The sequence below is a fragment of the Acinonyx jubatus genome, chromosome A1 (genome assembly GCF_027475565.1).
Source record: "Acinonyx jubatus isolate Ajub_Pintada_27869175 chromosome A1, VMU_Ajub_asm_v1.0, whole genome shotgun sequence".
NCBI classification, from domain to species: domain Eukaryota; kingdom Metazoa; phylum Chordata; class Mammalia; order Carnivora; family Felidae; genus Acinonyx; species Acinonyx jubatus.
The window spans coordinates 120,227,880-120,253,457 of record NC_069380.1 but is presented as its reverse complement, the minus strand read 5'-3'; the positions used below and the strand labels follow the sequence as shown (position 1 = coordinate 120,253,457).

The following is a 25,578-nucleotide window of genomic DNA, read 5'->3' as shown; positions in this document are numbered from 1 at the left end:
CTCAAAAATAAATAAAACATTTTTTAAAAAGTTAGCTATTTTTATTATGGCAATATTGCTTATAACGGATGGGGTCTAATCAGCAGCATTGCCAAATGCAATCAACGGATAATGCTGGTCTTCAGGCTGACACCAACATTTCATTAATACCTGGAATTATTACCTTGGAATAAATATTCAGGAGCCCACATGGCTAAGAAAACAGCTAAGAAATATGGCCTCCCTTTGCTGCAGTGGTTGCCATTACTTAGAATTTTAGCACAGCATATAGGCACAGCATGATATTTTATGATTACTTTTGAAGCACTTCTGTATTACAAAGTTACTCTACTAATTCTGTTGGGTTTATTTATTTATTTATTTATTTTTTTAGTTTATTTATTTATTTTGAGAGGGGTGAGGGGTAGTCCACGTCAGTTTAGAGCCCCATGCGGGGCTTGAACCCATGAACCCTGAGATCATGACCTGAGCCGAAATCAAGAGTCTGACACTGGGGGCGCCTGGGTGGCTCATTTGGTTGAGCATTGACTTCAGCTCAGGTCACGATCTCACGGTTAGTGAGTTCAAGCCCCGCATTGGGCTCTATGCTGACAGCTTGGAGCCTGAAGCCTGCTTCAGATTCTGTGTCTCCCTCTCTCTCTGCTCCTCCCCCTCTCACGCTCTGTCTCACAAAAAATGAGTAAATGTTAAAAAAAAAAAACTGACACTGAACCAACTGAGCCATCCAGGGACCCCTGTTGTTTTGTTTTTAAATCAACCACAATTTCCCTTTGGTTGGGTGAAGGGCAGGCCAGCTTAGAGCTAGGCTGAATAATTGTTTGAGATCTTTAGGAAGTCTAAGAAGTTATTTTGTTGATATTTGGGGTGATAAGCTTTGCCTACTCTGGGGGTCAGAAGCAGGCAAACACTGACGTGCATTTGATTTTTTCATAGGAGGAAATCTAACTTTTAATTAGGCTAACGCTCTGAGGGAAGTGTTTTACTGAGCTATATTTTTATTTTCTGCCTATTAATTTGAACAGATTATTCAAAGGCTGTGTATTAATAGATAGCAAGGGAGGGAATTAAAGCTAATGTGGGGCAAGGCTTCCACCGTGGGTACATGAACTTAGAGAAATCCCCAGCAAGTAGTGAAATGGGCTGTTGTACAAAGAAAAAAAGTAAGGGAGGCAAGGGCAGACATAGAAGGGATCCTTCTGTTTTACATTTGCTTGATTAAAAGGCAGGTTGACTGTCATATTTTGTAAATATGTCAATACAATAATTACCGCTTGCACTAAATGGGGAGAAAAGGCAGGTTTGTGTGAAAACTAGAGAAACAGGTCACAGAACGGGCGCCTTGTAATAGAAGGCTCTCAGCAAACAAAAGACATGTGTTACACCTCATTAAAAGAGGATTTCCTTTCGTTGCCATTGAGAGACTCAGATGCCATATTTTCCCTCAAAAGTAAATGGTCTATTTTCGAAATAGACAGAGAGTCCCTACTCCTTGTATGTGCTCTTAATTCAAGAAATATATCTAACAGTCGTCTAACAAGAGTCAGTTTCAGAAGAAATTAATGAGGAACATCCATTAATTATTTATGCTCTGAAACAGTAGGTCTGCTAATGTTTCTGCTAATCACCAAAGCTAAACAGATGTATCTTCATAAAGACAACCTTGAAGAATAGAATGAGTATAAAGAGGTGCAAATAGGAAAAATATGTCTATGTATAGCGATGACAGGAAACAATAATAGTGATGCATCAGTGCCCCCGAGACAGTATTTGTTTAAACAGCAAGGCACAGTGAAATCATCAGAGCACATTGTTGTCACATTGCCCAATGTGTAAGTATTGTATTAAGCAGGAATAATAGAAGTTGAAGGTATGGGTAGAGGACAAAAAGAATGAGACCACTACTCTTTGAAACAGCCTCGAAAGCTGCCCCCTTTGCATAAGCATTCCAGAAGCAGCTTCTTCCACGGCTGCTAAGGAGTGGTAAGGCTGTGAATTTTGAAATCATCACATAAATCTGAATGATTCAAACCTTCATTTTTGCTTTCTCATGGACCAGGTCAGACTATACCCGGTCAGTTCCTTTCCTGGGTTGTAAAAGTTGTATCAGAAGAGCCCCCCTGCAGAATGGAGAAACAGTTACAGTAGGGCCATATCTGAGGGCTGGGCCATCTGGATGTAAACCCTGGCTTTCCTACTTACCAACTTCATAATTTGGGCAAATTAACCTCTCAGTACTTCACTGAGTTTCCTCAGTTTCCTCACTGGCAACATCCACCTCAAAAAGCTGTAAAATGAGGGGCACCTGGGTGGTTCCATTGGTTTGAGCATTTGACTCTTGGCTTAGACTCAGGTCATGATCTCACATTTTGAGTTCGAACTCTGTGTCAAGCTCTGTGCTGACAGCAGGGAGCCTGCTTGGGATTCTCTCTCCCTCTCTCCCTGCTCGTGTGCTCTCTTTCTCTATCTCTCTCTCTCAGAATAAATAAACATTTTTAAAAAATTGTTGTAAAGTGAGTTCTTAGGACACCCAAATATATGTACTCAGTTTTTGTGAGTTATTATTATTAGATATTATTGCATATTATCATTATCATTATTTTCAACACAGCTTTCTTGAGTTCAGTTTATGAGTATGACAATGGTGGGGATCTTACAGACACCTGACATTCTGTAGAGCTACCGCTTTCATGATGGAATGATAGTGACAGGTTCCCCCTCGCCTCCTAACTCACATTCTCTGTCGTGATGATTTCTCAGGATCCTTTGAGGAGAGCCCAGTTCCCTCCATGTTCCAAGAAAGATGTGCAGGATGGTTGGTATCAACTAAGGGACAAAAATGGCGGCCACAGGAGACTGGTGTTCTAAGCCCATGCTTTCTCCAGTACTCCTCTTACCACCTCCGCTGGAGACTGAGGAGGAAGGAGTTCCCTTCAAAGGCACTGGTAGTCCTCAGAACTTGTATCCAAAGGGTCACAGGGAATGACCCCTCTTTGGGAAGGTCATCTCTGTCCTGCCTGTTGAATCATGTGTCATCAACGTATGGAGTGAGCCTAGGAAGCATTTCTCACACTGCATGCAGAATCACTCGGGAAAGTTTAAAAAACATATATGTAGATTTATGTATGTATTTATTCATATTGAGTGTGTGGTGTGTGACTGCGTGTGTGTACGTTGTGTGAGTGCACATGAGTGTGTGTGTGGTGTGTGCCTGTGGGGCGGTGTGTGGTGAGTGTGTGTGTGTCTGTCTACCATAAAGCCTTTCTCTAGAACTACAGACTTAGAATCTTCACTGCTGGGGCCTAATAACCTGTACTTTCTAAACTATTTTTAAAATTTATTTATTTTGAGAGTTGGGGAGGGGCAGAGAGAGAGGGAGAGAGGGAGAATCCCTAGCAGGCTCCATGCCAAAGGAGGCTCTATCTCACAAACCATGAGACCATGCTATGAGCTGAAATCAAGAGCTGGAGGCCAACCGACTGAGCCACCCAAGCGCCCCAATATGTACTTTCTAAAGCTCACTAGGAACCTTCTGGTGTGCAGTCGGATTTTGGAGTTACTATTCAAAGGCAGGGATACTCTATGTCCAGTGTCACAGTGCATTTGGGTGCCTCATATACCTTGCTGTGATGTAAAGAGTATCAACATTTGGTGCAGTCGGTTCAGCTCATGTCATGATCTCGTGGTTTGTGAGTTCAAACCCTGTGTCGAGCTCTGTGCTGACAGCTTAGAACCTGGAGCCTGCTTCAGATTCTGTGTCTCCCTCTCTCTCTGCCCCTCCTCCGCTCTCACTCTGTCTCTCTTTCTCTCTCTGTCTCTCTGTCAACATTAAAAAAGAATTTTTTTTAAAGCGTATCAACATTTATGAAAGACCCACTGTCATAAATCAGGGTGGATTTGAGCTTAACGCGGTCACTATTCCTCCCTTCTGTGCTCGAACACTTTGTGCACAGAAAGAAGAGGAAGTTAAGCCATGAGTGCAGAAACCAGCTTCCTGTTTCCTCTCTGCAGGAGTCTGTAGTGAGGGAGGGTCACTGATGGGCCGTTAGTACATGCGGTTGAAATAATGCTTTACTTATCAGGAAAAGCTGGGGGGTGAGGGAAGAACTATTTTCAGTAGCTAGCACAATACAGTCCTGGGAGTGCATTGCTCAGGGGATTATGCATTGCCCACCAAACTGCTCTACAACAGACCAACAGTGTGCTCTCACCTGGCAGAAGGACTCTCACCTCTCCAACAAGAACGTGCCCCTGGCATGGGTCCACTCTCCTTCCACAGGCAACCTCTTGTATTGCCTGTGAACATTTTCTGCTCTGTCCCTACTCAGCTGGGATGGCTTCAGCCAAGGACCCACAAGAGACTCTCTAGATGAGAGAGTCATGAACCAAGACAAAAACAATAGATTCCTTTAGTATCCATCCTCCCCCTGCTTCCCACCATCCCCTGTGCATATTCCCTTAGCATCAAGGATCTCTGGACCAGTCATTAGGTTGTGAAATTAAAATAGAAAAGCCACAAAGAGAGGAGAGCCTATTACCTAAAACCAAGCTCTCCGGAAGTGGCACATTAGCTCATTTCCCCAAATGTGGGGGACGTGTGCAGGGGCTGGGCAAAGTGTGCGCGTCATTAGCCGCTCTAACAAAATCAGACCCAACGTGCAGCCAAAGATCTCCATGTCACTTCTGTGTTTTATTAAACAACACAACCTGTCAGGTCATGTAAATGGCACTGCTTCCTATACACAGACCAAATGAATTAGAAGAGGCATTCAGGTGTATGGCAATATATTCCACACTGGTCACATTTCTTCTTCTCTGTTTTTAATGTTTATTTAATCTTTTTTTTTTTTTTTTTACAGATGGCAAGTGAGGGAGGGGCAGAGAGAAAGGGAGAATCCCAAGCAGGCTCCACACTGTCAGTGCAAAGCCCGACGCAGGACTTGAACTCACGAATCATGAGATCATGACCTGAGGCGAAATCAAGGAGTCAAGACGTTTAACCGACTGAGCCACCCAGGCACCCCCACCACTCACATTTCTATTTCCTTCTCCACATATTTCTAACCCGAATGACATGCGTATTTGCTACATGACCTGTAAAAACACATAAACTCTCACAGAGCAGAATGGAATTAATCCGAAATAGAATCACAAACACCTTATAAACCATAAAATGAAAAAAGGTGTGTGTGGCGCGGGGTCGGGAGCGAGGAGGAGTGAAGAGATGAATAGTTTGATTACCAGACTGACAATTCTCACGTGTTTTGTGCCACATTTCAACAAACAAATTTAATTTGCCTACGAAGGTATCGACAATTACAATTTCCAGACCAATCTTTTGTTTAGCTGCCCTACACACACTTCTGCTCAGATATTTTTACTTTAGGACAGGTGCCACTACCTTTAAAAAGAAACACCTGGAATAGTACCCAGTACTAAAATACCTGCAGAGTGCATTGTAATCACAATTAAACCAAAGGAAAGGAAAGGAAGATAATTGGTCATTCCAGAATTTCTCTTCTTCCCAGTGTCACCAGCCTCTTACTGCTCAGGAGGAAATAATCCTTAGAAAGATCTGAGCTAATAAGGCTATACAAAACCAACTTGTATGGGGGGAAAGGGCAAGGATGTTTCCTCTGTGTTTATTATATAATTTAATATACTTCTGAGACAAAAGGGGGGTGACACTCATTTGTTTCCAATGCAATGCAGTAAATGAGTTCTTCAAAAACTCCCCCAGTCGCTTTTCCACATTACTACCAATGCAGAGAGTGACAATAGCAAATGATCTTTTCCTACAGGAAAGCTCAAAACTCTCCTGTAATCTGTGATTCCCACAGTGTAACGTACTATAACATTGTAAAGGTTTGAATAATTACATAATCCTTAAGTTTGCTGCCTGAAAAAAGCGCCTTGTTGGTTATAAGACAGGTTCATTTTTTTCCCTGCAGGTGCTTATTCTTTTGGATTACAGCCTAGCGTTGGGACGGAATCCACAGGTTATATTCATTACTAGTGGAAAAGCCCCTTGCACCTATAATGTTCCAGATCTAGTCCACATAAGGCCGTTATCAAAAATTTTGCACCTGCTGTCTATCCTCTGTTTTGGTTTTAAATTTGAAGTGCAGCTTCGCCTCTGGCTTCTGGGTAGTCACATTAAGTTAATAATCCCAACAATAAGAAGGAATACGGCAGAAAAGAATGAAGGCCAAGGCAAGCATACTACCCCTCGCGATCCCTGAGGGAATTCGGTTGTCAAGACCTCCTTTCTTCCTAAAGTGAAATCCTTTGCTACAGGAAATGGGTTTAAAAAAAAAATCTTGCCATTTTATGAATAAAGAGATGATGTCCTGAGGAAGTATAAAATAGAGATATAAAAGTCTCAAAGAAGACAAAGTCTCCCACTGGTTAATAGTGTGGTTAAGTTAGACATGAGGAGGGGACGCCAGCAAGGGGAAGATTCCATCCTTTCCAGACAAAACGTGTCTGTGTATTTTCAACTTGAGTGTTTAAAACATTTTTTATCTTCCAGAATGTTCAATAAATCAATACATTTGCTTAAATGGTTACAAGAGAACCCACTAAAAACAGAAATGTTCCATAGTTTTAATAACATGATTCCTTTCAGTGTGTACCATCCCAATGATCATTTTATGAAGAGATGAAGAAACTGACAGCTTGCTTTTAAATATCTTTCTGCCTTTTATCAAGAAACACAAAGGGAACAACCGGGAAGTTACCACAAGGTACCTCTTCAAAAGCTGAGTCTTGTGTCCCCAAAGGATTCCATATGCAAAATAATATAAACAATTTTCTATTTTAATTGTTTTCCTTTAGTCACACCCTGAAGCATAATTCACTCACCACCTTGTCACACGTGGGTATGTGCAGTATGCATACATGGGAAAGCAAAGAAAAGTCTCATTTTCCACAATTAAGAAATTCACGCGAAAGGATTTACTGGGGCCCGAGCAAAGTCACGCGGCAAATACCACAGCAGCCAGGGAGCACCCTCGCTGGAGTACGCCTGTTAAATCAATTCCCAGGTCAAAGAACTTGAGACTTTGGGGTGATACTTGTGCTCTTCTGTGACAGATTCTGTAAGCATACAAAAAATACCTAATTTCTACAGGGGAGGCTGCTAGGGGGTCCTCATCTGGAAAGTGAGCCCCTTCAATCTAAAGTAAGTGACTTGCACAAAGCCGAAACCTACCGTATCTGACGCACCTCACAGCTACATGTAATGTGCATTTACAACTGCTCAGACATCAGGAAACGTCCTGACCTCGAGTCTAGTTGTCGCTATCGAGGTGATGAGCGTGGCCTATTAAAGAAATACACAAGTGCCAACTCGGGTATGAAGTTTTCCCTTGTCTCCAACGTGGCAGGACACATTTACTTAGGTGATGCCAGAAGGTTTAATGTCCAAAGTAGGAAATTCCGTTGTAGTTGAAAATAACTCTGTTCAGACAATCTGATGAAGCTCGGAAGATGTGTTAATAATAGCGGCTTACATTTCGCAGAGGCTTTTGGAGATTTTATCCAGTTAATGCTTATTGAAAGCGTGTGAACACTAAATCGGTGCTGATAGTGAAAGGCCCATTCTATAGGAATGAGTTGAGCATTTAAGACTAATTAATCCTAGCCTGCACAGGTAGCAGGCATTGGGACATGAATACCGCATCAAGCGATGTTTGAAAGTCTTACTGTGAAGTCAGTTATAACGTGACTTTAAATCTTAACTTTGCTTTGAGACTCTGGGTGACACAGCCTGTCTGTGGCTCACTTTTCCCTTGCACACACAGAGAAAAATCATAGTATATTTTACCACGTTATTGAAAGGACTAAATAAGAATGTTTGAAAACATGCCACATAGCAAGTCACGTTAGGAGCCTTGAAACGACAGCCAGTATTATTTTGACCTAAGGCTGGGGCTCTCTTGCCCACCCTATGGCGAGGAATGCTCCAGTTGTGGGAGAGGACCTGTGGGTCCTCAGAGCTCTGCTTGTCAGGTCTCTTCACACAGGGAACACTGACATTAAAAGCACTATATGAGGGGCACCTGGCTGGCTCAGTTTATGCGGTGTGCAACTCCTGATCTTGGGGCTGTATGTTTGAGCCCCATATTGGGTGTAGATATAACTTAAAAATAAAATCTTTAAAAATTTAAAAATCTTTTAAAAAATGGTACCATGCTTAAAGAAACCAGTATTTAAATTAAAAAAAAATAATTCACAGGAAATATACTGGGAGGTAACAATAGTCTTCACAATTCCTTTTCCAAGTTTATAATCAGTTAACACCATTAAAATTGTGGTGAAGCGAAATGAAAATGAACCAAATAAAGAGTACAGATAATAGATTGTTATTATCTCTTCTAGTTCTCCTAATTGTTTACTCAACAGTTACTATAGGGCTTCTGTGTGCAGAATATTCACCCTGTCTGATCAAACATGTTTTCTGAATTTCTTATTTACGGCACACACACAAAACTGCATCATGTTTCTGGGCCAGAATGATCAAGGAGCCCCAATTGACATGTTGAAGAGAATCAGGGTGCCAGAGTGGCTGTCTGTAAAGTGCCCAACTGTTGATTTCAGCTCAGGTCACGATATCACTGCTCCTGAGCCCAAGCCCCGTGTCGGGCTCTGCACCAACAGTGCAGAGGCTGCTTGGGATTCTGTCTCTCCCTCCCTCTCTCAAAATAAATAAATAAATAAAACTAAATGTCAACGAGAATCGAACTTGTACATCTCTCCTTTTATTTTAGAGAGAGGGCGTGAGCAAGGTAGGGAGAGAGAGAGAGAGAGAGAGAGAGAGAGTCTTAAGCAGACTCCACACTCAGTGTGGAGCCCGACTCAGGGCTCAATCCCATGACCCTGGGATCATGACCTAAGCTGAAATTAAGAATTGGATGCTCAAGTGGCTGAGCCACCCAGGCACCCCACTCTTCTCCTACTTTAAGTGTGCAAATTTTCTTGGGAGTCTGACTCATGAAGTCCACAAAGAAAGAAGAAAACAAATGAAACCATCTACTGTAACCAGTTCTGCCACCCAAAGTCTATGAAGTAGAAAACCCCTGCCAGTGACGATCACTGAGACCAAAATGAATGAAAACACAATCCTCCTGGGCTGCAAGACAGGAGATGCAAAATATGCTCTGTGCTTTGTTTGCAGACAACGTTCAGAGTCTTCTGAATGTGTCATAATGTACCTGTTAGGGTTTTTTTTCTAGATATGGCCATTTCTGAAAAATTGATAGGTGTCCACAACTCAGGTAGCTTTGAAAAATGTTAAGAGCTCAGCACAGAAGCTTGCCATAAAGAGTCGTTACATACGGGAATGCAAGCTGGTGCAGCCACTCTGGGAAACAGTATGGAGGTTCCTCAAAAAAACTAAAAATAGAACTACCCTACGACCCAGCAATTGCACTACTAGGCATTTATCCATGGGATACAGGTGTGCTGTTTCGAAGGGACACATTCACACCCATGTTTAAAGCAGCACTATCCACAATAGCCAAAGTATGGAAAGAGCCCAAATGTCCATTGATAGATGAATGGATAAAGAAGATGTGGTATATATATATATACAATGGAGTATGACTCGGCAATCAAAAAGAATGAAATCTTGCCATTTGCAACTACATGGATGGAACTGGAGGGTATTATGCTAAGTGAAATTACTCAGAGAAAGACAAAAATCATATGACTTCACTCATATGAGGACTTTAAGAGACAAAACAGATGAACATAAGGGAAGGGAAACAAAAATAATATAAAAACAGGGAGGGGGACAAAACAGAAGAGACTCATAAATATGGAGAACAAACAGGGTTTACTGGAGGGGTTGTGGGAGGGGGGATGGGCTAAATGGGTAAGGGGCACTAAGGAATCTAATTAAAAAGAGTCCTTGCATAAGCAAGTCCTTGCTTCTAGTAGATTTTAATCATATACTTCAATCTTTAAAGCTTTCTCTTTAGCTTTATCTCATTTATCAAGGATAGTCACCAAAAATATAAAACTAAGAGTGGATCAAACTTCTCTGACATATTTGGGGCCTCAGGAGACCACACAGCACCAGTCTATTAAGAGTACTCCAAATAATTCTCACATGAGTGGCTAAAGTGCAGAAATGTATAATTTATTAGGATTTAAATAAATCACAGGGAAAGAAGTGCTTTAAAGTTATTGGTAGAAAATTTTCAATAAGTAAAAAAATCATAGTTCTAAGAAATTAGGTTCTGTGTATAAAATTTTTGCCCATCTTTACATATTTCAAAGCAAAATATGCTGATGATGCTTTAAAAACAGCACATATGCATTGTGTGACCATGGAATATTTGTCAAGAATGAAAAACTTTTTCTGTTATATCTATGAGAACGTGCCTAGTTTTCTCATGGGCTGCCAAAGGGAAAAAAAAATTCCCTTTTCTCCCAACGGTGCTTACATCTGGGGTGTGTGTGTGTGTGTGTGTGTGCGCGCGCGCGCACGCATGTGTTTTCCTGCAGGTGACAATTATCACCATGCCATTAGTAGTCAATAAACATTTCATAGTTGCCAAAAGAGCTAAAATCAGAAATTCCCAAGGATGTAGGAAGACATTACTAAAATAAGAAATCCAAACATGTAAAAAATCAAATAATTCTATGAACAATAGAACAAAGACATGAACATCAGTTTTATTCACTGAGAATATATTCTTTAAAAAAAAAACTATGGCATAAACATAACTGTAAACGAACACTGCTATTCTCAGCACTTTTTGCCTAGAAAATTCAGTATACTATATGAAAACATCATTAAATTAAAGCATGTAAACTTATTTATGTACAACATGATTTTTTTAATGCCAAGGTTAAAAGGAAGAAGGCACCAGAAATATTGAAAAACACAAAGAGGCAAGGTAGAAATACTGCAAGATTATCATAATTCAGTTTGCCATGGGGAAAATATTTAAGATAAAATTGAAAATAAAATAAACATAGGTTATGAAATAGCCAAATTAGTGTGAAATGTATCAAATTGGCTGCCTGTACATCATGGAGGTCACAGAAAATTACTTTAAAATGTTTCCCCACAAATTAGCATATATAAACACTGTTCTCCATGGTTTCCAATATGCTACCTAAAAACACAGTGTTGCTCCCCAAGGGAGCTTGGTTCCAATCCAAGGCAGATGAGCTAGATGGAGCCAGAATGGCAGTGTTTGACAGACACTGATAAAAAAAGGCCAGTGACATTCTACAGACTTGCAATATTCCATTTTATTAGAAGCAGCAGAGCACAGAGGTTAAGGATGTCAGCTCTGGAGGCCGACCCGTGTTCAAATCCTGATCCCACCACTAAAGGCTGTGTGACCTCCAGGAAGCCACTTGACCACTCCAAAACTCAGTTCTCACAGGTGAACAGAGGAGGTTAGAGCACGCTCTTCAAAGGGCAGCCACAAGCACAGAATGCAGGCAAACTTCCCGTTACCCGGTACACACCCTGCATTCAATATTTGCCGGATATTATGTTTAAAAAGTGAACAGTTTGAAATGATCAACCAGTTTAACTGAAAATATTTACTTGGGACTATTGGCATCACAGGAAGCCACACTTTATTGCTTAAGGACTCCCACAAGGGATGTACAGAGAGACGAGAGAATAAGAATACTGAATTGTACCAATAGCTTATACTTGCATGACTAGTACCCTTTTACTTTGCAGACTTAATGGGTTTTCTTCTGGGGCTTTCTGAAAATATGGCAAGTCTCATCCACATGCTTCCAGTCTTTCTCTTTACATTTTAGGAAATGAAAAAGCTCAGGCATGTAAAGATACAAATGACACACTTGCCCAGAATTAAGAAAAGTGGCAAGGATTCGGTAGTAACTTTTTTTACAGGGGTTTATCAACATCTGTTACAAACCTAGAGGGCAATGTGTTTGAAAGGGTAAAATTCAATGGCGCAATGTCAGACTTCATACAGTGTTCTCACAGAGATAGCATACTCGATTGTTTTGAATGCTTAATAGCTAAGGCAAACTCTAAATGCAAAACAAAATTCAAAGTCAAATAATTTTTATTGATTCACAGACACTAAGTAGTTGCAGTTGTATGGACTTCACAGGCAGGGCCTCCCCCACCCCACTTTTTAAAAAATAAATGTCTGCAAAGTGACTTGAATTTTGTAAAAAGTAGCACCAGTATAACAGTATTCCACTCCCTTCCCAGGAGAAATAATAACAAAAATATAAAACACTGCAGGTATGTTTAAAAAGTTGCTCACAGTTGTCTATTTTAAAAAATTGAAAATTATAAAACACCTTCATGTTCAAGAGCATTCACTCATCAAGAAAGATGTTGATGCATACATTCCTTCCACCTTTATTTTTAGGCTAATGGTCAACTTCACATTCCAGACTACTTACTTTTCCAAGCAAAACACAGAAGATAAAATTGATACCATTTAATACTCAAAATAGTGATGATGTGATAGCAAGGGAGAGAGTGGTTTAAAAATGCAATTCCCCCTGCAGTTCAAAAGGCTTGTTTTCCAAACTGCAGTTCTGAAAGCCAAATACTGGGTCCTGACAAGAATTTGTAATAAAAAGTATCAGGTCATGCTGGGTAGTAAAGGTACATTTGTTGGTAACCTTTTTTCTAATATGTGCGTGCGTGTGTGTGTGTGTGTGCGCGCGCATCACAATGTGTCTGGGTCACAATGCAAAATGTGTTTTTCACTGTGAGTTGCTGTGAAAGATTTAGTCACTGCTCTAAGACCAACTAAATTTTGCCTTCTGGAGCCCCCTACAGGCTGTACATGTTTAAAACTTCAACCCTGCAGTAAATAAATCATCTTTCTGTTGCAGGGTGGTTCAGAAACTACAACTCAATAGCTTGCACAGGAACACATAGATAAGCAGTGTTTGATCCAAAAGACGTAAACTGAACACGTGTGCAGCCTCATCCTTGAAGCCAAATCCTCAAGAAACCAAATGAATTTAGCAAGGTCTGTATTAGCTCTTAGCATCTAATTTAAAATTGGAAGGGCACCTAAGTGGCTCAGTCAGTTAGGCGTCTGGCTCTCGATTTCAGCTCAGGTCATGATCTCACGGTTTATGAAATTGAGTCCGGCATCGGGTTACACGCTTGAGAGGGCAGAGCCTGCTTGGGATTCTCTCCCCCACTTCCCGTTTACAGTCTCTCAAAATAAATTTTAAAAAATGAACTTTAAAAAAATATTTAAAATTAGAGGAGACATTATCCATATTGCACAATAACAGCTGTCTGAGGGCAAACTAAGAGATGAAATCACAAGGAATGTTCACCATTCACTTTTATGAAGTTTTTACAAAGCAATGTTAAGAAAATCAACAGGAAGATGGCTAGGGTCCCTGAAAGGCTTTTCACAACTCCATTCCCCAACAAAGGATTGAGTAAAGAACAATTCTGAAATACCAAGTACTAGTAACTCTTAAGAAGAGATCTGTATACCAAAGTAGAACTTTAGAACTTTATGAAGGGGTTAGAAACCTGAGGTGATGTGGGAAACCCCGGCTGATTTTCATTGGAAATTAGCTAATAGGCTATTAGATTAGGGCTTTCTTCCCTTGCTCCTCTATCATAAAAGGAAAGATAACAAAAGTTACAGCAATGTTTTCTCATGCTTAATCACCACCACTACCAAAAAACAAAACAAAACAAAACAAAACAAAAACAAGTTTGCAGAAGCCCAAGGAAAGAGTAGACTCAAACTACAAACACCTTGGCAAACAATCATCCAACACTATTCTGACCTTAATTTCAACTGTATCAAGTTGCCTGTATCAGAATGCTGGGATGGTTTAGTTAACCTAAGGTCGAATGCAGAACCAGGTTAAGAGGCCAAATGGTAGATGATCTGGTAGAAATGAGATCACCTGGCAATAAGATCAATTTATAAAGCATAAATGGTGATTCGAAATACAAGCAATAGCAGTGTAGTCTTTTTTTTTTTTAACTCTTTGTTAGTCCCTCAAATAGATCTTTGAGACAATTGAAAAAAAGTGCCCTGCCAAGCGTTGGCTCACGTGTCTACGGCAATCCTGACTCATCTAAAGTGATCCCACATGCTGACATACACACTCACAACTTGTGTTTACAGTAACACTATTAGATCCAGACTAGATAGTACACTGGACTCATGATGCAAAAATGTATCCTTGGCTTTAGGAAATTAACATCAAAATCAGTAAAAACATCACATGAAACCAGTAATTTCTGTTGAGAGTTCCACTTGAGCACAAGATTTGATTTGCCACCATTAAGCAGAATTATGTTTACAAGTATGCTGGCTATTCCAAACGTCCCAGAACTAATGTTTAATATAAACATAATGTAGGTTAAATGAAACAAATGGTCACACAGACCTCACTTTACCTAATTCATAAAATACAGATAAAGTGTATTTGAAGAGAATGAAAACAAAATGTTCCCCATTCTTTAGTATTTTCCTGTACAAGTTGAGAACTAAAGAATGACTCTTCTTAGACAATGCCTAATCATTTGAAGGGGAATTCAGAAGAAAAGCGATTTTTAAAATGAGAAAATAAGCCCAAGTGGTACACCTCTCTTTCTCATCACCATCCAGGACGTGGTGTGTAATGTCACTTCCCTCTCCTGTTATTCCTTACAAGCATTCATCACAGTTAGAGCTGACCGATCTTTAGGTCACCTCTTCAAGGTGTTCTTTCCCTTCTCTGTACTCCACTTAAAGAAAATGTCCTTCCTCATCACTGGCAGGCATACTCAATCATCTCAAGCTAACATTAAAATAATTGTTTTCATAACATTGTTTGTGCTTTGTTATCTGAAATACCAAGACCCATCCATGAACAAAGGAATAGGGCTTTCCAAGGTTATTTACGACTAACACTTCAATACCCTTCTCATTCATTTTTAAGACCACCCTGTTCATGAAATATTCTCCTGAATATTTAATACCCAGTGACTTCAGTACCCAAATTCATATTGAGTGCATTCTCTCATGTACATGAACCCAACATGAAACACATGCATATCCACTGCCCACTCATTCTCACATACAAGCAAGCATACATACACATTTTCTTTCTTTCCAGAACAAGCCAGAATTACAGCTCTTTTGGTGATTGTTAGAATTTTTGGAATGGTTCATAAATTTTCCAAATTATTTTGAATTTGTAATACTTTTATCTTTTTTCTTTTTTTTTCCAATTGTGAACCATTCCATATTGCATCTTTATTGCAAAAGTCAACATGCTTCTTAGAAATTCAGATTGTAATTGATAAAACAAACATTACATATATGAATTTAAATGTATAAACAGTTAGAAATTCAACAATATCTCCTATTATACTATTACACAAGTTCACAATTTTGTAAAAACTATAATACAGGCATACTATACATCAAGAGGAACCACTATTCCTTTTCACATGATTTTTTTCTTTTTCAAATAATGATCCATCACCATGGACCTACCTATAGCAAGACTGTTGCCCAAGTTATCATCTTAGCTGCTGACAGTGTTTTCCCAATGTTACAACATGAAGAAATTGAGGGAAATTCTGCCTTCCCTAGGGTCACCTTTTTAAGCCTGGGCAGCAATCCACTAGTAAACCAGGCTAACCCAGCCAGACTGGTGGCTGTTACCGCTCTTCAGCTACTTAGATGGCATCCACATTAAACAGGACAAAATTTGCCTCAGATGCTGTATGTTGTTTCTGTAAGTGAAGATGCCAAGAAAACAAGTCATGGTAGTAACTTACTTTTTAGGGCAATTCTAATGCTTGGGGATTTGAAGGTGGAGGTAAAAACTCCTAAAGGAAAAAAATACACTCAACTATTTTATGCTGACCTTAACTAAATTTCCCAATATTATATTTTACCCATATTTTGAATTCATTTTGGAGAGTCAGACATGTTTTAGAATTCGTAGGACATTTAAAAAGTATATCAGTCCTATTTTAAGGTGTATCTGAAAACTACCTTTTATAGAAGGGCCTCCAATCTCCCTGGAACAAGAGTGTGCCTATTCTTTACTTGAATGCCCTTCTCTTTCATCCCCTCTCCCCCAGTAACTAAAAAAAGTCAAATCAATCTCCAACTCTCTCTACACCGACAGTATTATAATACGATGTCAATTCTGAAGTTAAAAAATCATATGAAAAGGAATCTCATTCTGCTGAACTGTCAGTCTACTGAAAATTTTCTTACAGCTCCATTAATTTACTGTAATTTTCAGTTTCCAAATACAAAAATACAACAATTCTTATTGAAATCTATACGCTGGTAGTTTTAGTACACAAAAAAACCAAACAAATTATTTACAAAATTATACAGTTTAAGAAAAAACTTTGTACAAAAAATATATAAATCCTTTGTTCCCTCTATCACGTTTAAACTGTCAGGACTCAAAATATTCACCACAATGAATCTTTCAAAATATATACCGACTGAGCCACAGACATCAAAATTTCATTAGAGATGATGGAGGAGGAAGGAGCAAGATTGCTTATTCTAGGTACCCCATTGCAAGGTTTTCCTTCTTTTATAAGCTTATTTTTTAGCTTCAGTGTTATCAGAAAATATAATAACAACCTAGAAAAAGGAGGTCCTTATTATAGTGAAGGGAAAATTACATGAACTTAAAAATGATCCTGGTTTGATCATTTGATCATTCCAGGAAAATACGGAGAAGAGAAAAGGTAATCAGAACGTGGGATTTAACTTCTTAGAGCTACGTAAATCTAGAATCCTGATGGTTTTAGGTTTCTTAGTGAATAGTTTCTATTTTGAGAAACAGACTTTACCTCAGGATACAATATCCTTGATATAGTGATCACCAAGAACCTTCTGAAGCCAACAGGAAGTTTCAAATTTTCACACCACACATATATAAAAACATAGATGTGCATATCCTTGAAAAAGTGACATCCTATGTACATTAATCACTTTATTTTCCCAGGGGTCAATACAGTGTAGTGTTGCTCCTCTGCTTTTCCATCTAACATTCAGAACACAAGGACATAAATTTACATATATATTTTACTTAACAGATACTCTACTCTATACAGTGTACAGTAAAAATGCACACAGTGAAGGAAACTGTCTATTGAAGGATGCATATGTTCATGGATAGCAACAAGCTACAAAATTATGAAAATATAAAGTCATCTGATCAAAGTCAAGTTATGACTCCCATTTATTACTAGCATACCCATCACCCTACCCCACCCCACCCCCACCCTATCCCCAGTCACCTCACCATCATAGTTTAAATTTAGGAAAAGAATTTCAGACACTTTGTAACCCTCTTTTGTAACTACTAACTAAACTGAAGCTTCAAAAACTAAAAAGGAAAAGCTGGTGACTCTCCCCCCACCCCCCCCACCCCCCGCAAATCCTTCCATTATTCTCATCAAAACATCACTTATTTATCAAGGTGCTGGTTTAAACTTTTTATTGGGGACTGACTTTTTGGTGGCCCAAAAGAATCACTTATCTCAACAGTGGGTAAGTCAGGCCTATTAATAAGAAGCCAAGAAAAAGAAAATGGGGACAAGAAATGGGCAACAGATTAAAGACTTTTACACTCTGGGAATATTTTTTAAAAGGACCAACTGAACCCATTCTCACTAATTTCAAAGCAAACTAAGGATCAGTAGCACGAGTCCAGGAGAATTAATGACGACAGAATGAAAATACCATGAAACTAGCTACCGTTGCCTTACAGCATTTAAGAATACAGAGTTTGTTAGGATTTACGCTAAAATAGTACTTGTACTGAACATCAACACCCCCCACCCCCCAAATTTAGAATGAATAAACTGGGCTCCTCCATAGTAAAAAAATTAAAATAAATCTACTTTTCTTCCAAGACAACTCTTGAAAGCAAAAGGGTATTTTCATTACAAATATCTCCTTCTGTCTGACGACCCATCCATAATAGCTGAGAGTTAAGAGATTCCAGGCGATTTTGACATTTAATGAAATTTTATCAGCAGATTATAATCCAAAATAAAATTTCTGAACACCCTGTCATTTACATCATAATCCAACACCAATAGCAACAAAACAGGTGGTGTGGAAAATAAGGCTCTAGAGATTATCCGTATCATCCCTGTGGATCTTCACAACTGTGTAAAAGTCACTAGGCCTTTGGTGCTTTAATATCATGAACAGTTATGAGATGTGTTTAAATAGCAAACTTGCTGTCCTTAAACCTACTGTGTTGAAAAGAAAAATAAAAAAAATTTTTGGCTCATTGACTTCTTTAAATAATTTTAAAAAGTTGTTCTTTTCTAAACAATATTCCTAAAAATTATACAGCTCGAATCAGATTTCATCTTCGCCACGAACGAGACTCATATTCATCTTCATCCTCATCATCATCATCATGCAAAAACAAATCTGAGGTTTCCGTTTCCTGAGGAAAGAGAGAGTAAAATCTGCTTAGTGGTATAAGAAAGTTAAGTAAAATACTTAAAAAAAATTTTTTTCAATGTTTTATTTATTTTTAAGACAGAGAGACAGAGCACGAGTGAGGAGGGGCAGAAAGCGAGGGAGACACAGAATCTGAAGCAGGCTCCAGGCTCTGAGCTGTCAGCACAGAGCCCGACACGGGGCTTGAACTCACAAACCATGAGATCAGGACTTGAGCCGAAGTTGGACCCTTAACCAACTGGGCCACCCAGGCGCCCCTAAGTAAAATACTTTTTAAGCCAAAGGACACAAAGACTAGTATACAAAACCTAAGACAGATTTACAAGTGACACACTCAGAGAGTAGCTAGCAGGGCAAAAACACCCACAACAGTCTTTCAATGTATACATATTTTCCTCCCCTGCTAATTTTGCCAGTTTTAACAGACTTCCATTCTAATATCATCAGGAAAATAAAATGTGACTGCTGAGTAGGAGGAGTAAAAGAAAAAATATCTATAAAATGTTCTGATAAAATTAATCTATTCATAAAAATAAATAATTAAGTTTTATTTTATGCCATTAACTTAAAATGAAAATATATGACCAAACTCCTAAACCTTTCTTTTAGTATCAAATAATCTGTGATGGAGAGTATACTAACTTCCCCATGACACCAACATTCCCAACCTTATACAAAAATCTAAAATCTTACGTAAAATACAGATTTCTACAAACATTCCCAAAATATCAAGATTTTTCTTTTCTTTTTTTTTTAACATGGGAAATGTTTCTGCTTTTGTTTTATAAAATTATCCACATGATCACAAAACTGTTGATCAATCATGAATGCTAACATCTATAAAACCAAAATTATGATGAATCAGGAATAACTTGCAATGTTGGCTAAAGGTCCCTTTTAATAAACAAATTAGAAATAGGAGCTAAAGAGTGAAATTATTTTTCATATTTTAAGAGTTTCCTTGGTTTAAATCTTTGGTTTCCTGTTTCTTCCCTTTTACGTCCCACTTCCGTAACTCTCATTTTAACCAACTGTACACAGAAGGAAAATAAGAAACTTAAATCTATTACCTATGGAACGTGAATAAATGAAAAGCTACAACAACCAGCTAAAATGTATTTTGTCCATGTAATCCATGTCCTCACTTACCAGAATAAAAATTTCTAGAGCCCAAAGAAAGCCAAAATAAATGCAAAGAAAAAAAAAGTGTCTCCTCTACCAGAAAATACCCCCCAAAGAGCTTTTTTTGTGTCTGCACTTGTTCTCATTCTTTAATAAACTTCTAGTCTTTGATTACTGTGTGCATGAAAGAATCGTATTTATTTTAAAATTTATTTACTTTAATGTCAAGAAAAATACTACTTGAGAAACAATCTAATTCAGTGCTTATTTTCAATCGTTAAATTTACCTCCTCCTTGACATCTTCTTCCTCAGTCTCAGTGGATACAGAAGGCACCTTGGCCTTGTGCCATGATATTTGTAGCCGACGGTCTTTGAATTTTGACCCTTGGTTTGCAGTCTAAAATAAATTTCAGAAAAACAGAAAAGTTTATATTCAATTTGTATGCTATTTAAAAGTGTAATGACTTGGGGGGGGGGGGATGTTAAAATGGATCTAAACACAATCTCTAGTAAGAGCTAGAAAAAGTGAAGTCCCTTTTAATTAAAGAACCATATGTACTGTTTTGCCCAGATAGTCCCATGACTTGTATCTATGTCATGTTAACTTTAGGATTTGTTTTGGTTTAGATGATAAATTAATTATATAGTCACCCTACTTACAAAAGTCATGATGAAAACAACAAATGCTATCTTAATACAATTACTGGCCTTCAGGGACACCTGCGATGGCTCAGTCAGTTAAGCATCCAACTCTTGATTTTGGCTCCAGTCAATCCTGATCTCATAGTTCATGAGATCGAGCCCTGTTTAGGACTCTGTGCTGACTCGGCAGAGTCTACTTGCGATTCTCTCTCCCCCTCTCTTGCTCCCCCACCCTCAAAATAAATAAAGATTTAAAAAAACAATTATTAACCTTTAGCTTTGATAATCTACATACTTAGACTGAAAACTTAAGAGTGATTTTTTTAATGCCTAATGATCTCACAGCATCTCTCACAGCCCCAGTGATAAAGCTATTTGCACTTCATCTTCTGAAATGCCAAACAACAATGACAAGTACCCACCCATTCTATATATTCAATAAATGTTAATCAAACACCTCCTATCCTAACTCAAAATAAAGCTGTTCAGTTTCAAATGTATTTCTTGGTACTACTATCCAGTTTCTTCCTCCCCAACAAATTTCATTAAGAGAAAACAAAAATTTTAAAGGCAAAACAACAGAGACAAAAGAATATAGACCCAAAGTTTCATTAAAGTGAAATTCAGTCTTTCCTATTAATGGTGCCAGATTGTAGAACATCCCCAATTCTGGGTTCAATCCTGAAAAATGTAATAGAAGGCATTCTTTTAAATATGGGGCTTCACTCTAGTTTTTCTAAGAAAAATGTTGATAAATATCAGTAAGCATTTGCCAAATGTTTCTATAGAACACTCAGATGACTGCATGTTAAGACTGTACCAGATCCAGAACCAGTATGACCAGAAATCAGCATGTGATCTAAGGAAAAATTCTTATTATCCTTGTGGAGGTTGAATGTTTATAACGTGATACCAAACATTTTAACTCATGGGACATATTACACTATGTATCAAAATGGCCCCATCTTGTAAAACTCAGGTAGTTGCTAATAGAACAGATCTCATCACAAGGAAAAAAAGAATTCTAACTATGTGAGGTGATGGGGGTTAACTAAATTTATTTTAGTAATCATTTCACTATATGTATATGTATTCAACCATTATGTTGTATATCTTAAACTAATAGGATGCTGTATGTCAAGTAGATCTCAATAAACCTGGGGGAAAAATCTGGTAATGTGTGTAGGAGACCTCCTATGCCCTTACTCTTTTAACATACACAGCCCAATTAAAGAGTGCCTTTTTCAGTATTTTGTTCACCTCTGTATTACTTGAATTCTTCTTTCTAGCATTACTGAGATGTAACTGACAAACTGTTAAGACATTTATAAGTGTAAAACATGATGATCTAATATACATATGCAATGTGAAAAGATTCTATCAAGTTCATTAACCCATTCATCGCCTCACATATTTACCCGTTTCTTGGGGTAGAAATATTTAAGTTCTACTCTCTTGGCAAATTTCAATTATACAGTACAGTGCTATCAACTATAGTCACGATGTAACACATTAGATCCTTAGGCTTTATTTGTTACTCGAACTTGTAAAAAAAGATCTGTTACTTTTATAATCACAGAAGGCAATATAGATTTTTTTTAGTCTATATTTACTGGGTCACCCTCCAAAGAGGACAGCAGTTCTGTCCTCCAAAGGGAATTTTAGGCCGTTAAATGTAGTGCATATAAAATACTGAAAGAAAATGAGAAATGTAATTTGTATGCAGTCAGGAACTAATAATATGTAATTCTCACAGTCTAACCTACAACAATAAGATTAGTGATTAGAATAAAGATGTATTTTAATAATACCAAGTCAAGAATTCCAACACACTACTGGTGTGTATCTAAACTAGTAAAACTGATGTAGTCTGCTCAACAATTCCATGTATATCAAATATATATGTGTATACACATATACTGAAAGATCTATGAGAATACTATCAATGGTGTTCATAAAAATCATGTGAAAATAACCCAAATACCTATCAACAAGAGAACAGAAAACTAAACTGTGGTATATTTATACAACTGAAAATAATAGAGCAATAAAAATGGTGAATTACTGATACATGTAACAACATGAATGAATCTTACAAACAGAGCGTTAAGGGAAAAAACAGACACATGAGAATATAGACTGTGTGGTTCCATTTATATAAATTTTTTAAATAGGCAGACTAATACTGTAATATTAAGGAATGCACATTTAGGTGATAAAACTACAGCTGATTCTCATTATTTGCACTAGTTGTATGAAGTTCACTGCAAGTACTGAATTAGCAAATACTGAACCACTGCTCCTAGGGCAAACAGAGTAAGGCCAGGTTCCTATGAGCTTCTGGTCAAAACATTTTCTTCAACTAATCAATACATAACCTTGTTTTATGCTTTAAAGACTCTTTATTTAAAATATACTGTTGGGGCACCTGGGTGGCTCAGTTGGTTAAGCATCCGACTTCGTGAGTTCAAGCCCCGCGTCGGGCTCTGTGCTGACAGCTCAGAGCCTGGAGCCTGCTTCACATTCTGTGTCTCCCTCTCTCTCTGCCCCTTCCCTGCTCATGCTGTGTCTCTCTCTGTCTCAAAAATAAATAAACATTAAAAAATTTAAACATAAAATATACTGTTGGGGTGCCTGGGTGGCTCAGTCAATTAAGCGTCCGACTTCGGCTCAGGTCATGATCTTGCAGTCCTTGAGTTCGAGCCCCATGTAGGGCTCTGTTAACAGCTCAGAGCCTGGAGTCTGTTTTGGATTCTGTGTCTCCCTCTCACTCTGCCCCTCCCCTGCTCACATTCTGTCTCTGTCTCTCAAAATAATAAACGTTAAAAAATATATATTGTTGAAATCACTGACACTGAACTCATGGCCAAAAGCACTCATGCCTGAATAAAGCTTACCTAACACATGTGTCTTCACCATAAGGTATATCACAGCCTCCCTGAACTTTCGACATAGCACTTGAGAACTATACTTGGCGGGGGGGGGGGCATATCAAATAGGAAAATCAACAATGAAAACCACAAAAATGAGAAAAACGTGGTACTAAATCAACTGCAAAAAGAACACTTGTTTACAGTTTGAGATCTGAAACACTAAGACAGAGTGTCACCTTGTTTGAACTTAGCTGGGAATGTGTGCATCAGGTAACTCTGCCAATGTCTGCAAATGACCACAAGAGCACCTTGAGTACTGATTTTTGATCTTACAAATAATTTTACTAGGCAGGTTAATGTGCAAGTCCAAAATCCATGAATAATAAGGATTAACTATAGAACAAAAGCAGGGAGGTGATTATCAGAAAGTGAGGGTATGGAGTCACTTTTCTGAGGAGGAGAGAAAACAGTAACTGGAAGGGGGCAAGGAGGAGGCTGGGAATATACTTTTTCCTTACCTGAGGAGTAGGTATACGGAAGTTTACCTTCTGATAAATCACTGAACTATATATATACGTTTCTAGTTGGTATAGTTTGTTTCAGAGTATTTTAAATTGAATATTATCCTTATAATTAAAAAAAAATATATGAAACAGCTAAGATATTTATGTTTAAAAAGCAAGGTATGGAATGCAGCTCTATATTTATACTCTGGTAAATTTTTTCAAGTGAGAGACTGTGTATGTATTCTTATATACAGAATTTTTTTCTATAAAGATATCTAAGAATAGTGACTACCTTTTAAGAGTAGGCAGAGATGAAGGAAAAGTGAAGATTTTTTACTTTTTATTAACCATATTTTTAACCATTTGTGTGTATTCTTTTTTTATTAAAGAATACTTTAATAACTTTAAGACTGGCCTCTAAAATGTGACATATCTATTAAAATACGTAATTTTTCAATATGCACATATATTTTACCTAACACATATATCCATAATATAGTGAAATACTAGGGAAAAGTTAGATGTCCATCACTACAGGATTCTTTAAAGTTTACTTATTAATTTGGAGAGAGACGGAGAAAAAGAATCCCAAGCAGGCTCCACACCCAGTGCGAAGCCCAACTCGGGCTTATCTCATGATAGTGAGATCAGGACTTGAGCTGATATCAAAAGTCAGATGCTTAACCAGCTGAGTCACCCAGGAGGCCCACTAGAGGACTGTTTAAATCCAGTGTGGTACATCTATGCAATGATATACCACGCAGCCATTAAAAAGAAGACAGCAACACATGCACTAGTATAGAATAATCTCCAATAACAATTTAATACATACCAAATACAAAGTGTATATGCAAAAGAGTATTGTATAGCACACCACCATTTTTGTTAAAGAGAGATAAAATAATGCATAAATACAGAAAAATATCTTCAAGAAGATATGTGAGAAACAGATAACAGTAATTGCCTACAGAGAGTGAAACAGTGACTGGACATAGAAGGAAACCTTCTGCACACTGCATATACTTTTGTTTCTTTATATTTTTTTAAGTTAATTTATTTAGAGAGAAAGAGAGAGAGAAACATAGGGGCGGGCCAGAGAGAGAGAGAGAGAGAGAGAGAGAGAGAGAGAGAGAGAGAGAGATCCCAAGCAGGCTTTGCACTGTCAGCACAGAGCCCAATGCAGGGTTTGAAATATGAGATCATGACCTGAGCTGAAATCAAGAGTTGCATACTCAACCGACTAAGCCATCCAGGCACCCCTACACTTTTATTTCTTTTACACTTTGTACATGTGTGCTGCCCCTCAAAATATAAGGTAATTCAAATAAAGTAACATTCTTATATATGAATATAAGAAAATCAATTATATACCATCAATGAAAAGTTATATGCAGTAACTTAGAGGTACTTGGAACCTTAGAGGCAGAAGTTACTACAAACTCATCTAACTTGACCATTTTCCAAGATCAGAAACTGATGCCAATTCTGTCAGTCATCACTTATCAATTACCTGACCAGCAAATATGATCAAACAAAACTGAAGTGCTACTGAGGACATAGGCAAATAGGTACTCTTATCTAATGTCACTATAAGTAAAACTTAGTACAACATTCCTGGAGGGTTATTTGGCAAGCTGTCCTAAAATTTTAAATATGCATGCCTTTTGGGGCACCTGGGTGGCTCAGTCAGTTGGGCCTCTGACTTCGGCTCAGGTCATGATCTTGCACCCTGTGAGTTCAAGCCCCACATCGGGCTCTGTGCTGACAGCTCAGAGCCTGGAGTCTGCTTTGGATTCTGTGTCTCCCTCTCTTTGCCCCTCCCCTGCTCACTCTCTCTGTCTCTCTCTCAAAAATAAATAAACATTAAAAAACTTAAAAAAAAATATGCATGCCTTTCATCTAGTCCTCTCACTCCTATGAACTAATGTAAAATAGGGTTCACAACTGAGACAACATTACTCTGGGGGGCATTTTGGGTGTCA

At 38.2% G+C, this 25,578-nt stretch overlaps 1 protein-coding gene across 4 annotated transcripts in view; it reads right to left on the bottom strand.

Annotated features, from left to right (window-relative positions):
• Positions 1-15,173: 15,173 nt before the first annotated feature.
• The window catches only part of RBM27 (RNA binding motif protein 27), a 75,055-nt gene continuing 64,650 nt past the window's right edge, over positions 15,174-25,578 (bottom strand). For all 4 annotated transcript variants that reach the window (XM_027042327.2, XM_027042335.2, XM_027042334.2 and 1 more), the window contains 2 exons: positions 19,862-19,972; positions 15,174-18,435 (listed from right to left, as the gene is read on the bottom strand). In XM_027042327.2, coding sequence (XP_026898128.1) covers positions 18,352-18,435; positions 19,862-19,972 — 195 coding nt within the window. In that variant the 3' untranslated portion in view covers positions 15,174-18,351. The remainder of the gene's footprint in view (positions 18,436-19,861; positions 19,973-25,578) is intronic.